This window comes from Callithrix jacchus, chromosome 22 (assembly GCF_049354715.1).
Source record: "Callithrix jacchus isolate 240 chromosome 22, calJac240_pri, whole genome shotgun sequence".
Lineage (NCBI taxonomy): Eukaryota > Metazoa > Chordata > Mammalia > Primates > Cebidae > Callithrix > Callithrix jacchus.
Window position 1 is genome coordinate 7,426,097 of NC_133523.1, and position 13,891 is coordinate 7,439,987.

At 53.1% G+C, this 13,891-nt stretch overlaps 1 protein-coding gene across 6 annotated transcripts; it reads left to right on the forward strand.

Annotated features, from left to right (window-relative positions):
- The first annotated feature begins 552 nt into the window (after positions 1-552).
- On the forward strand, positions 553-13,428 carry LRRC8E (leucine rich repeat containing 8 VRAC subunit E). 6 transcript variants are annotated; one of them, XM_078360406.1, is made up of 5 exons: positions 553-656; positions 5,161-5,256; positions 6,218-6,326; positions 6,486-6,628; positions 10,051-13,428. In XM_078360406.1, the coding sequence occupies exons 4-5, from the start codon at positions 6,491-6,493 to the stop codon at positions 12,301-12,303; spliced, it is 2,391 nt and encodes a 796-aa protein (XP_078216532.1). In that variant the 5' UTR covers positions 553-656; positions 5,161-5,256; positions 6,218-6,326; positions 6,486-6,490; the 3' UTR covers positions 12,304-13,428. The 6 variants fall into 6 exon arrangements, with proteins under 6 accessions (XP_078216532.1, XP_035140113.1, XP_035140112.1 ...); XM_035284222.2 differs by lacking the exon at positions 5,161-5,256 and having other exon boundaries at positions 553-660; XM_035284221.2 differs by lacking the exon at positions 5,161-5,256.
- Positions 13,429-13,891: the final 463 nt, after the last annotated feature.

Here is a 13,891-nt window from a genome sequence, read left to right on the forward strand (position 1 = left end):
CCACCTCAGCCTCCAGAGTAGCTGGAACTACAGGCACACACCACCACACCTGGCTAATTTTTAAAATTTTGTGTTTTTTAGGTTTTAACGTTTTTGGTAGAGCTACGGTCCCACTATATTGTTGAGGCTGGTTTCAGACTCCTGGGCTCAAGATATCCTTCTGCCTTGGCCTCCCAAAGTGTTGGGATTACAGGCATGAGTCACAGAGCCGGACCTCCACTCTTTCTTGACAAGGTCTGTAAAAGCAGGTTCCCAGAAGGGTGGCGGTAGAGTGGCTTTGGGAGTTCAGGGTCTCCAGCTTTCTCATTTTCCCCTGCCGCCATGGTCCAGAAAGACTGCAGAGTTGCAAAGTTCTAAGACCCCCGCATCTCCCGCCAGCGCCGAGCCCACCGGGGCAGAGTAGGATACCACCACTCTCTCTCCCTCAACCCCGCAGATCCCGCGGCGCCCGGAGCAGGGTCGACCTGGGTGCGCCTGCGGCGAGGCGGGGCCGAGTCGTCCGGGGGCGGGGCGGGACGGGGCAGCTCCCGGGCTCCTGTCCCCGCCTGCCCTGACTCACCCTCGCGGCCCGCCCAGGAACTCTGCGGGAGTCCCGGCTGCTCCGCTTTGCCGCTTTCAGGGATCCAGGAGTTGGGCCCAGCGTCCCTCCCGGAATAGTGAGTAGGTGGCTCTTTGCCTCTGGGCACCCCGAGGTGGCGGGGTGGGAGTCGGGCTGGGAGTCCCAGGGCAGAGCCGCTCCAGGTGCGCTGGCCTTGTGGCTGGGGCGGGCCGCCAGGACACACCAGGAGTGAGTCGGGGTGCGGGCGCGGGCAAAGGGAAACCTGACCCACGAGGTGCTGGTCCTGGGAGCCCGGCAGGCCTGGCCAGCGTCTCCAGATGAAGATCAACAGGCTGGATTTGACTTTGGGGGTCTCCACCACTTTCCCTTCCCCTTGGCATCTGGGAAGACATTGACAACTCATCCCGGGGAGCTCCTCAGAGCCCCAGAACCTACCACTTGGGATGGGTTCAACCAAGCCTGACCTCTGGTGCTCTTGAACTTATAGATGTTCAGACCTTCACGTCTGTTAGGAGAGGCAGCTTGGGAAAGACCCGGCTGGGAGTCCACAAGCCTGGGGCCTGGCCCGGGATGGGCTACAAAGATGCCACCCTCCCCCACTCTAGACCCTCAGTTTCTCCTTTGTATAAAAAGTTGAGGCTCAGCTGGAGACCGTTGTTTATGCCGGCAATCCCAGCACTTTGGGAGGCCAAGGTGGGCGGGTCATCTGAGGTCAGGTGTTGGAGACCATGACCAACATGGTGAAACCCCATCTCTTCTAAAAATACATAAATTAGCCAGGTGTGGTGGCGCACCTCTAGTCCCATCTACTTGGGAGGCTGAGGCATGAGAGTCACTTGGACTCCAGAGGTGGAGGTTGCAGTGAGCTGAGATTGCAGCACTGCACTCCAGCCTGGGTGACAGAGCAAGACTCCATCTCAAAAAAAAAAGTCTGAGGCCAGGTGGAGTGGTTCATGCCTTTAATCCCAGCACTTTGGGAGGCTGAGGTAGGAGGATCACTTGGGCTCAGGAGTTCGAGACCAGCCTGGGCAACATAGTGAAACCCCATTTCTACAAAAAATGGCTGGGCATGGTAGTGCACACCTGTAGCCTCATCTACTGGGGAGGCTGCTTCCAGCTCTTCCATTCCCAGGGACCCAGGAAGGGTTGGCAGGAGGATCACTTGAGCCCAGGAGCTCGAGGCTGCAGTGAGCTATGATTGCACCACTGAACTTCCAGCCTGGGTGACAAAGCAAGAACCTATCTCATAAAAAAAAAATGGTTGGAACATGTGTTCTTCGAAACCTCTCAGGGCTTATAACTGTCGCATGCTTCTTCCTTCTCCTTGGCCTCTTAGCATGGGCTGTGGGTGGGGAGGGTCTCACTCTCCCACCCTTCCCGAAGCAGGAACTCACCACCACATTTTTTGTAGGTAAGTGGCTTGAGGAGGACCTGGGAGGGAGGAGGGGTGAGGCATGGGTGTATGGAGCCAGAGCTGGTGGGGGCCACATGGTCTTAGCGGGCAAGACCTCGCAGCCTGGCCTGCTGCAACGCCACACCGCTCTTAGGTGCTTTTGGCAAAGATGCTGTGCCTTTTTTGTTGTTGTTTATTTGATTTTTGAGATAGAGTCTTGCTCTGTCACCCAGGTTGGTGTGCAGTGGTGCAATCATGATTCATTGCAACATCCTGCCTCAGCTTCCCCAATAGCTGGGATTATAGGTGCCCACCACAGTGGCCAGCTAATTTTGTAGTTTTGGTAGACACAGGGTTTCATCAAGTTGGCCACGCTGGTTTCGATCTCCTGAACTCAATGATCTGCCCGTCTTGGCCTCCCAAATCGCTGGGATTATAGGCGTGAGCCACCGCACCCAGCAAGATGCTGTATTTTAGTGAGAAGCTGTCTCTCAAGAAGGAACAGGGTGCTTGCTATCCTACAGGCAGGACTTGGAGCTTGGATAGGTCAGGCTTTGAAGGCCACTTGGAACTGTAGAAGCTTGAGCAAGTTATTTCTCTTCCCTGAGTCTGGAAAGCAGAGTCCCCAAATCCATGCTGCCTGAGTTTGGATAAAATGAGGCGTTGAGAGTGTCTGTGGAGGAAGTTAAGCGTGGTCCCTGTGGTTGCATTTTCCCTGGCTCTGCCCCAATTCTTCGAGCTCCTCTTTCTGGATCTTCCCACCAGCCCTGCTCAGACAAAGTGGGAGCCTGTCTTGTCTGTGGAAATTTAATGGCAGGTTTGGGATGATCAAGTTTGAGTCATGGAGACAGATAATGATAGCCCTGTGGCTGCCCCCAGTCCCCTGAATGTTTCTGTCTTCTTGTCCGTGATTGTGCACCTGGGATGGGTGTTGGTGGAGCTTACACCAGGGTGGACAGGAAGTTGGTCCCTGCGTGTGTGTGTGTGTGTGTGTGTGTGTGTGTGTGTTGTGTGATTTCTTCTGCAGCCTCCAGAGTAAGGAGGGTTTTTTTGTTTGTTTTTTATTTTTTTATTTATTTTTTTATTTTTTTCTTTTTTTAAGAGACGGGGTTTCTCCATGTTAGGCTGGTCTCGAACTCCCAACCTCAGGTGATCCGCCCACCTTGGCCTCCCAAAGTGCTAGGATTACAGGTGTGAGCCACTGCGCCTGGCCCATTTTTTTTGAGATGAAGTCTTGCTCTTTCACTAGTCTGGAATACAGTGGCAGCTCACTGCAACCTCTATCTCTGGGGTGCAAGCGATTCCCCTACCTCAGTCTCCTGAGTAGCTGGTATTACAGACAGGCATTACCACACCCGGCTAATTTTTTTTTTTTTTTTTTTTTTTTTAGTATAAATGTGGTTTCACCATGACCAGGCTGGCCCCAATCTCCTGACCTCATGATCTGCCCGTCTCGGCCTCCCGAAGTGCTGGGATTACAGGAGTGAGCCACCTCACCTGACTTTTTTCTTTTCTTCTTTTTTCTTTCTTTTTGAGACCAAGTCTCACTCTGTTGCTTAGGCTGCAGTGAGTGCAATGGCACGGTCTCGGCTCACTGCAACCTCTGCCTCCCAGGTTCAAGTGATTCTCCTGCCTCAGCAACCTGAATCTCTGGGACTATACGTGCCTGCCACTTTGCCCAGCTAATTTTTTTTTTTTTTCCTAGAGACAGAGTTTCACTGTTTTAGCCAGGATAGTCTAGATCTTCTGACCTCATGATCCTCCCACCTTGGCCTCCCAAAGTGCTGGGATTACAGGCGTGATTCACCACGCCCAGCTTTATTTATTTTTGAGAGAGTCTCACTCTGTTGTCCAAGCTGGAGTGCAGTGGTGAGATCTCAGCTCATTGCACTTCTGTCTGCTGAGTTCAAGCGATTTTCCTGCCTCAGCCTCCCAAGTAGCTGGGACTACAGGTGCCCACCACCATGCCTGGTTAATTGTTTTTGTATTTTTAGTGGAGACGGGGTTTTACCATGTTGGCTAGGCTGGTCTCGAATTCCTGACTTCAAATGATCTGCCCACCTTGGCCTCCCAAAGTGCTGGGATTACAGGCAAGAGCCACTGTGCCCGGCCCAAGTCAGTAGTGTTTTATTTTCTGTTTTTAAGATAGGCTGTTGCTCTGTTGCCCAGGCTGGTTCATGGCTCACTGCAGTCTCTAACTCCTGGGTTCAAGCAATCCTCCCACCTCAGCCTTCCGAATAGCTAGGATTACAGGCATGCACCAGCACACCTGGCTAATTTTGTATTTTTAGTAGAGATGGGATTTCTCCATGTTGGTCAGGTGGTCTCAAACTCCCGACCCCATGTGATCCACCTGCCTTGGCCTCCCAAAGTGCTGGGATTACAGGCGTAAGCTGCCGTGCCTGGCTTTTTTTTTTTTTTTTTTTTTTTTGAGACAGGGTCTTGCTCTGTTACCCAGGCTGGGGTGCAGTAGTACAGTCTTAGCTGACTGCAACCTCTGTCTCTCCGGTTCAAGGAATTATCTACCATGACCAGCTAATTTACATATTTTTCCTTCACCATCTTGGTCAGTTTGGCTAGTCTCAAACTCCTCACCTTAAGTGATCCACCCACTTTGGCCTCCCAAAGTATACTTGGCTTTTTGTATAGGGCAGGGGGTGTGAAAGAATGTGAGGGGCGGGCCATGGTGTGAGGGACCCTGTGCTCTGAGCACTCTCTTGCACATATCTGGGTCTGGCTGAATCACCACCTGAGTCAGGGGACCCATGACATTTTAGGCTTCATGGTGAGTCTGGGTGTGGGCAGGCTATACCAACCCCGTTGCCTGCCTATTCAATCCCCCAGACCAGAGTAGGGGCCTCTGAGGAGGTAAAAGGATGTGGTCTTTGGGTACTGCCTGGCCCTTAGCCTGGTGAGTGGAGCCTGCATCCTACCTTGTTTTTACCCAGAAGTCACCCGAAAGTATTTGGGAGGCACAAAAACTGCAAAGGGAGGCTCAGACATGTCAGAGCTGTTGGCCAAGTTGTGGGTCGGGGGTCAGAGTTTCCCTAGATTCTTCCTGGAGAGATGGGTGGGCAGCCAGAGAGAACCCTGTGATGGGCTGGATGCTCTCCTTCCTGGCCCAACCCCTGTGCCCAGTTACAGATTATCTTTTTTGTTTGTTTTTGTTGTTTGTTTTTTGAGATGGAGTCTCACTCTTGTCACCCAGGCTGCAGTGCACTGGCACGATCTCGGTTCACTGCAACATCCACCTCCCAGGATCAAGACCCTCTCACTTCAGCCTCCAAAGTAGCTAAGATTACAGGTGTGTGTGCCACCACACCTTGTTAATTTTGTGTGTATTTTTAGTAGACCCTGGGTTTCACGATTTTGGTCAGGCTGGTCTCGAACTCCTAGCCTCAAGTGATCCATCGCCTCAGCTTCCCAAAGTGCTGGCATTACAGGTGTGAGCCACCATGTCCAGCCTGTTACAGATGATCTATCTGGATAAGGACAAGAGACTCCCAGGACTGGGGGAATTTGATGTTGGCAGAAGTGGGTGGTCTAGGGGTCCCTACCCTCCTTGTCCCACCTCCAGCCTCTGGGGAAGTGGCTGCCTGCCTGGGAGAGCAACATCTCAGCTCATGCCCCATACGCCAGTGTGAGTTGTGGCTGGCCTGTCTGCATCTCCAATAATGATACCTTGCTCTAAAATGAGACCCTGGGAACACACAGAGTGGGCCAGCCAGGAGCCTGGCAGCACAGCCCTGGCCTGCTTGTAGGTGTCACCTGACAGCTTTCCATTTGCAAGTCCCCTCCCCCTCCAACATCCTGGCACCAATTGCCGCCTCTCAGAGCCCCAGTCTCTGGTTTCTGCCTGTGATTCGGGCTGTAGCACCTGTAGAAACTCAGTTGTCCTTGTCACCCCGTCCCCCAGGGCTGACTAGCCTTTAGCTTGGCCACTCCCTGTCCCTGGGCCTTGGTAATCAGAGCCAGGCTCCAGCCGGCTTTTCTGGTTAGGGGTTGGAGGTGGTACCCGGAGTGCCCCTGGAGGGGGTGGGGGGCCCACACCCCGGAAGTCCTGAGCCTTGGAATGCTCCCAGGTCTGGTGCTGGTGACAGCTGGGGCTGGCCCAGATGCCGAGCATCTGCGGTCAGGGAGGATCAGGGCAGATGTTTTCAGGCCTTGGTGTCAGGGGTGGGAGAGGGATGCATGGCTTTGGAGGGGGCACACGGTAAGACTGGAGGGTGGCGGCCCTGTGGACTACCCCTCCTGTGCTCTTCAAGGTCAAACAAGTCAGATCAGGAGCAGGGGTGCCCAGAGGGGAAGAGTGGCTGCTTGGTTCTGGGAAGGAGGTGACATCTCCATGGAGGGTGACCGAGGCCAGGCTAAGAGGTAAGTGGGGGCACACACCTCAGGTTCAGGAAAGTGTGGGCAGGCAGGGTCACGGGCTGATGAGGAGCACGGACCTGCCCATGTCTGGCTCCTCTGGGACCCCCTGCAGAGCCTCCCATCCTGAGGGTCTCTGCACCCCCTGTCTTGCCCCTCCCACAGGCAGCATGATCCCTGTGGCCGAGTTCAAGCAGTTCACGGAACAGCAGCCTGCATTCAAGGTGCTCAAACCCTGGTGGGACGTGCTGGCCGAGTACCTAACTGTGGCCATGCTCATGATCGGGGTCTTTGGCTGTACCCTCCAGGTGAGGGGCTCCCCTGGGAAGGGGGCATGACCAGAGGGGCGGGGCAGGGCTGTGGAGAAGTCCTGAAGCCTTCCCATCACCCAAGAGAGTGAGAAAGGAAGCTGAAGACAGAGCCCCACTCAGAAACCAATCCATACTGCTTAACTTCCTTACCTCCAGACCAGGAGTAGCAGTGTCCTCCATGTTGCTATGCCATTCCTTTTTTTTTTTTTTTTTTGAGACAGAATCTCTTTCTGTTGCCCAGGCTGGAGCGCAGTGTCATGATCTCAGCTCACTGCAAATTCCACCTCCCCAGTACAAGTGATTCTCCTGACTCAGCTTCCTAAGTAGTTGGGATTATAGGTGTCTGCCACCATGCCTGACTAATTTTTTTTTTTTAAAGATGGGGTTTCACCATGTTGGCCAGGATGGTCTCGATCTCCTGACCCCATGATCCACCCGCCTCAGCCTCCAAAAGTGCTGGGATTACAGTTGTGAGCCACCAAGCCTGGCTGCCTGGCTAATTTTTATAGTTTTTTAGTGGAGACCAGGTTTCACAGTATTGACCAGGCTGGTCTCCGACTCCTGATCTTAAGTCATCTGCCTGTATGGGCCCCCAAACTGCTAGGATTACAGGCATGAGCCACCTTGCCTGGCCTTTTCTTTCTTTCTTCCTTTCTTTTTTTTTTTTTTAAAGAAGGAGTCTCATCATGCTCTGTCGCCCAGGCTGGAGTGCAGTGGCACAATCTCAGCTCAGCCACCTTGCCTGGCCTTTTCTTTCTTTCTTTCTTTTTTTTTTTTTTAAAGAAGGAGTCTCATCGTGCTCTGTCGCCCAGGCTGGAGTGCAGTGGCACAATCTCAGCTCTGAAAGAAACAGGCCAGGCTCGGTGGCTCACACCTGTAATCCTGGCACTTTGGGAGGTTGAGGTGGGAGTATCACTTGAGGCTAGGAGTTCAAGACCAGCCTGGCCAACATGGTGAAAACCCATCTTTACTAAAATTACAAATATTAGCTGAGTATGGTGGCAGACACCTGTAATCTCAGCTACTTGGAAGGCTGAGGCAGGAGAATTGCTTGAACCTGGGAGGTGGAGGCTGCACTGAGCTGAGATCCTGCCACTACACTCCAGCCTGGGAGACAGAGTGGGACTCCACCAAAAAAAAACAAAACAAAAACCAGACATGGTCTTATTCTCTCATGCAGGCTGGAGTACAGTGGCATGATCATAGCTCACTGCAGCCTTGCAGCTAGGATTATAGGCACACACAACCATGCACAGCTAATTTTTAAATTTCTTGTTGATCCGGGAGTCTTGCTATGTTGCCCAGGCTGGTCTCGAACTCTTGGCCTCAAAGCGATCCTCCCACCTCAGCCTCCCAAAGTGCTGGGATTAGAAGTGTGAGCCATGGTGCCCAGCTCCATTCTTTCAAAATGCTCAATTTCATCCCTGGAATCAGGAAAGGACTGCAGTTGCTGTGTGAGTTTGTTACTTCTGCTGTAACAAAGTAGCAGGGATTGAGGGGCTTAAACACCAGAAATGTATCCTTTTCCAGTTGGCCGGAAGTCTGAGATCAAGGTGCCAGTTGATAGTAAGGGAGAATCTTCCAAGCCTCCTTCCTAGATTCTCGTAGCTCCAGGCATTCCTTGGCGGTAGATAACATTCTCCCGTTTTTTGTTTTTTGTTTTTTTTTGAGATGGAGTCTTGCTCTGTCACCCAGGCTGGAGTGCAGTGGCATGATCTCAGCTCACTGCAACCTCCACTTCCCAGGTTCAAGTGATTCTCCTGTCTAAGCCTCCCGAGTAGCTGAGATTACAGGTGCACGTGCCATCACACCCAGCTAATTTTTGTGTTTTTAGTAGAGACGGGGTTTCACCATGTTGGCCAAGCTGGTCTCAAACTCCTGACCTTGTGATCCACACTCCTCGGCCTCCCAAAATACTGGGATTACAAGCATAAGCCACCAAACCTGGTCTTTTTTTTTTTTTTTTTGAGACAGCATTTTTGCTGGGCATGGTGGCTCTAGCCTGTAATCCCAGCACTTTGGGAGGGCGAGGTAGGTGGATCACCTCAGGTCAGGAGTTCAAGATCAGCCTGGCCAATATGGTGAAACTCTGCCTTTATTAAAAATACCTCCCCCCTCAAAAAAAAAAAATTACTTGGGCATGGTGGTGGGTGCCTGTAATCTCAGCTACTCAGGAGGTTGAGGCAGGAGAATCGCTTGAATCCAGGAGGCAGAGGTTGCACCATTGCACTCCAGCCTGAGCAACAAGAGCAAAACTGTGTCTCAAAACAAAAGAGAGACAGTGTTTTTAAAGCAAGCTCTGTCACCTAGGCTAGAGTGCAGTGGTGCAATCATAGCTCACTGTAACCTTGTACTCCTGGCCTCAAACAATCCTCCCCTACCACCCCTGCTTGACACCCCCCCCCCCAACTGCCTTGGAAATCATTGGGATTACAAGCCTGAGCCACCGCACCCAGCCTCTCCCTGTATCCTCACGTCATATTCCCTCTGTGTGTCTTTCTCTGGCTCTAAATTTCCTTTCTCCAAGGATGCAGTCATACTGGGCCCACCCTACAGGTTTTGTCTGAACTTGACTACCTCTGCAGAGACCCTATTTCCAAACAGGAGCCACCTGAAGCAGCTCAAATAATGCCACATTCACAAGGATTCAGAGTTGGAACTTCAACATCTTTTGGGGGGACATGATTCAACCCAGTTCCTTTTCTCAGACAAAGAACAGTGCTTTGTCAGGTGTGGTGACTCATGCCTGTAATTCCAGCACTTTGGGAAGCTGAGGCAGGGGATCACTTGAGGCCAGGAGTTTGAGACTAGCCTGGCATGGTTGTGTATGCCCATAGCCCCAACTACTCAGGGGGCTGAGGCAGGAGAATCGCTTGATCCTGGGATGGGGAGGTTGCAGTGAACTAAGATCGCACCACTGCATGGCAGCCTGGGTGACAGAGGGAGACTTGGTCTCAAAAAAAGGGAAAAAAACCAAGACCAGTGCTTAAAGGTTTAATAAAACTCTTCCAAAGTCACAGCTGGCTTGGTGACAGTCAGAGACGGGTTGCGGGGGGGAGTCTCCCACCATCTACCTTTTTTTTTTTTTTTTTTTCATTTTCCTCATTCTCTCTCTTTTTAAAATTTTTTATTTTTGAGACGGAGTCTGACTCTGTTGCCTAGGCTGGAGTGCAATGGCATGATCTTGGCTCACTGCAACCCCCACCTCCTGGGTTCAAGCAATTCTCCTGCCTTAGCCTCCTGAGTAGCTGGGATTACAGGTATCCACCACCATGCCCTGCTAATTTTTGTATTTTTAGTAGTGACAGGGTTTCACGATGTTGGCCAGGATGGTCTTGAACTCCTGACCTCAAGTGATCTGCCCGTCTCGGCCTCCCAAAGTGCTGGGATGACAGCCCTTTTTCTCTTTTGCTCCTCAGGTAACACAGGACAAAATCATCTGTCTGCCCAATCATGAGCCCCAGGAGAACTTATCAGAGGCCCCGTGCCAGCAGTTGCTGCCTCGCGGGGTCCCTGAGCAGATGGGGGCCCTGCAGGAGGTGAAAGGCCTTAAGAACAACCTGGACCTGCAGCAGTACAGCTTCATTAACCAGCTGTGCTATGAGACGGCCTTACACTGGTACGCCAAGTACTTCCCCTATCTTGTGGTCATTCACACACTCATCTTCATGGTCTGCACCAGCTTCTGGTTCAAGTTCCCTGGCACCAGCTCCAAGATCGAACACTTCATCTCCATCCTGGGCAAGTGTTTCGACTCTCCATGGACCACAAGGGCCCTGTCCGAGGTCTCCGGGGAGAACCAGAAGGGCCCAGCTGCTGCTGGACGGGCCACAGCAACTGTAGCAGCCATGGCAGGGGCCGGGCCAGGGAAGGCAGGGGAAGGTGAGAAGGAGAAAGTGCTGGTGGAACCAGAGAAGGTGGTGACCGAGCCTCCGGTTGTCACCCTGCTGGACAAAAAGGAGGGTGAGCAAGCCAAAGCCCTGTTTGAGAAGGTGAAGAAGTTCCGCATGCACGTGGAGGAGGGCGACATCCTGTACACCATGTACATCCGGCAGACGGTGCTGAAGGTGTGTAAGTTTCTGGCCATCCTGGTCTACAACCTGGTCTATGTGGAGAAGATCAGTTTCCTGGTGGCCTGCAGGGTGGAGACGTCGGAGGTCACGGGCTATGCCAGCTTCTGCTGCAACCACACCAAGGCCCACCTCTTCTCCAAGCTGGCCTTCTGTTACATCTCCTTCGTGTGCATCTATGGGCTCACCTGCATCTACACGCTCTACTGGCTCTTCCATCGGCCCCTCAAGGAGTACTCCTTCCGTTCCGTCCGGGAGGAGACTGGCATGGGGGACATTCCCGACGTCAAGAATGACTTCGCCTTCATGCTGCACCTCATTGATCAGTACGACTCGCTCTACTCCAAGCGCTTTGCCGTCTTCCTGTCCGAGGTCAGCGAAAGCCGCCTAAAGCAGCTCAATCTCAACCACGAGTGGACGCCCGAGAAGCTTCGGCAGAAGCTGCAGCGCAACGCGGGGGGCCGGCTGGAGCTGGCCCTCTGCATGCTTCCGGGACTGCCCGACACTGTCTTCGAGCTCGGTGAGGTGGAGTCGCTCAGGCTGGAGGCCATCTGTGATATCACCTTCCCCCCGGGGCTGTCGCAACTGGTGCACTTGCAGGAGCTCAGCTTGCTCCACTCGCCTGCCAGGCTACCCTTCTCCTTGCAGGTCTTCCTGCGGGACCACCTGAAGGTGATGCGTGTCAAATGTGAGGAGCTCCGCGAGGTGCCGCTTTGGGTGTTTGGGCTGCGCAGCTTGGAGGAGCTGCACCTGGAGGGGCTCTTCCCCCAGGAGCTGGCTCGGGCAGCCACCCTGGAGAGCCTCCGGGAGCTGAAGCAGCTCAAGGTATTGTCCCTCCGAAGCAATGCCGGGAAGGTGCCGGCCAGTGTGACTGACGTTGCCGGTCACCTGCAGAGGCTCAGCCTGCACAATGATGGGGCCCGCCTGGTGGCCCTGAACAGCCTCAAGAAGCTGGTGGCATTGCGGGAGCTGGAGCTGGTGGCTTGCGGGCTGGAGCGCATTCCCCACGCTGTGTTCAGCCTGGGCTCGCTGCAGGAACTCGACCTCAAGGACAACCACCTGCGCTCCATCGAGGAAATCCTCAGCTTCCAGCACTGCCGGAAGCTGGTCACGCTTAGGCTGTGGCACAACCAGATCGCCTACGTCCCCGAGCATGTGCGCAAGCTCAAAAGCCTGGAGCAGCTCTACCTGAGCTACAACAAGTTGGAGACCCTGCCCTCCCAGCTTGGCCTGTGCTCGGGCCTCCGTCTGCTGGATGTGTCCCACAACGGGCTTCACTCCCTGCCGCCTGAGGTGGGCCTCCTGCAGAACCTACAGCACCTGGCCCTCTCCTACAATGCCCTGGATGCCCTGCCTGACGAGCTCTTCTTCTGCCGAAAGCTGCGAACGTTGCTTCTGGGAGATAACCAGCTGACCCAGCTCTCCTCCCAAGTGGGTGCCCTCAGGGCCCTCAGCCGCCTGGAGCTCAAAGGCAACCGTTTAGAGATGCTGCCGGAAGAACTTGGCAACTGCGGGGGGCTCAAGAAAGCAGGACTGCTGGTGGAAGACACCCTTTACCAGGGTCTGCCGGCAGAGGTGCGGGACAAGATGGAGGAGGAATGAACCTCCTGGGGTGGGGTCATTTTAGGTAAAGCCTTAAAAACCTTTCCTCCCTGGAGTCTCAACCATGGTCTTCCAAGACAGGAAGCCAAGTGGGCCCAGGCCAGGAGAGGAGGGACAGACCGTGTCAGCCTTCTGGGGCCCGGGCAGGATCCGGGGCAGGTTTGTCTGGGAAGAGGGACCGGATGTTGTGGATTTGGGGTGGAACCTGGTATAGAGGGATTAACTCAGTCATGGGATTTGCTGACCAAAACCACACCTGTGTCTTTGGCAGGCTGGCTGGCCTTGGTCCCATCCCTAGATCAGAACTGCTGCCTCTCCCTGGATATTCCAGCTCGATTCATGCCATATATGGGAGAAAGGATACATCCCAGTGGGATTTCCAACACTCCCCCTCCCGTGCAACAAACAAAGCAACTTACATCTGGGGTTCTCTCCCAAGGAGAGGACACAGACACAGTTGTTTGCCATGGATATGTGAGCTCAGGACAATGGTTCTCATTTGGCTAAGCATCAAAATCAACTAGGGAGTTGGGGCAAAACAAAATATCCCAGGCCCCACCCCTGAAAGACTGACTCAGGAGGTTTGGATAGGGGCCAGGAGTCTGTTCCTAAGTAAGTGTTCCAGGTAGTTCTGGTGTAGGTAAGTGGTCCTGGGATGGTATGTTGGGAAATGCTGATGTAAAGGTATCAGGGCTGGGTGCTGTGGCTCATGCCTGTAATCCCAGCACTTTGGGAAGCCCAGGCAGAAGGACCAGTTGACCTTAGGAGTTCAAGATCAGTCGGCAACATAGCGAGACCCCCACCTCTGCCCCCCCACTAAAAAAAATCCAAGTATCTAAATTCTGATCCCTTTTGAGGTCCTAGACCCTTTGAGAAACTGATGAAACCAGGCACCTCCTTCCTCAGGAAAATGCTGGTGTACAATACACACAAAGCTCTTCAGGCAGCAGAGAGATTTCCCCAGAGAGCTATTCAAGGACTTCCTAAGGTGGGTGGATTCCAGGGTTAGGACACTTGCTAGAGAGGTGACATTTTTCCAAGGACAGGCAGGGACTCTGGTCTTGACTGTTCCCTGTGAGAGGGAGCACATGTCAGTGGGTACTTAATAAATAATAATTATGTGAATTCAAGTTTTGATCTCTTTCTTTTTGAGACAGAATTTTGTTCCTGTTGCCAATGGCACAATATCAGCTGACCGAAACCTCCACTTCCCAGGTTCAAGCGATTCTCCTGCCTCAGCCTCCCAAGTAGCTGGGATAATAGGCACATATCACCACACCCAGCTAATTTTGTATTTTTAGTAGAGATGGGGTTTCTCCATGTTGGTCAGGCTGGTCTGGAACTCCCGATCTCAGGTCATCCACCTGCCTTGGCCCCCCAAAGTGCTGGAATCACAGGCATGAGCCACTGCACCTGGCCCTAGTTTTGATCTCTTATGTGCACTCCTGTCATTGTCTCAAACCTTTTATTAGGGCCAGGCATAGAGGCTCATGCTTGTAATCCTAGTGCTTTGGGAGGCTGAGGTGGGAGGATCACAAGCTTATAAGTTTGAGACCAGCTTGGGCAACATAATGAGATCTTATCTCTA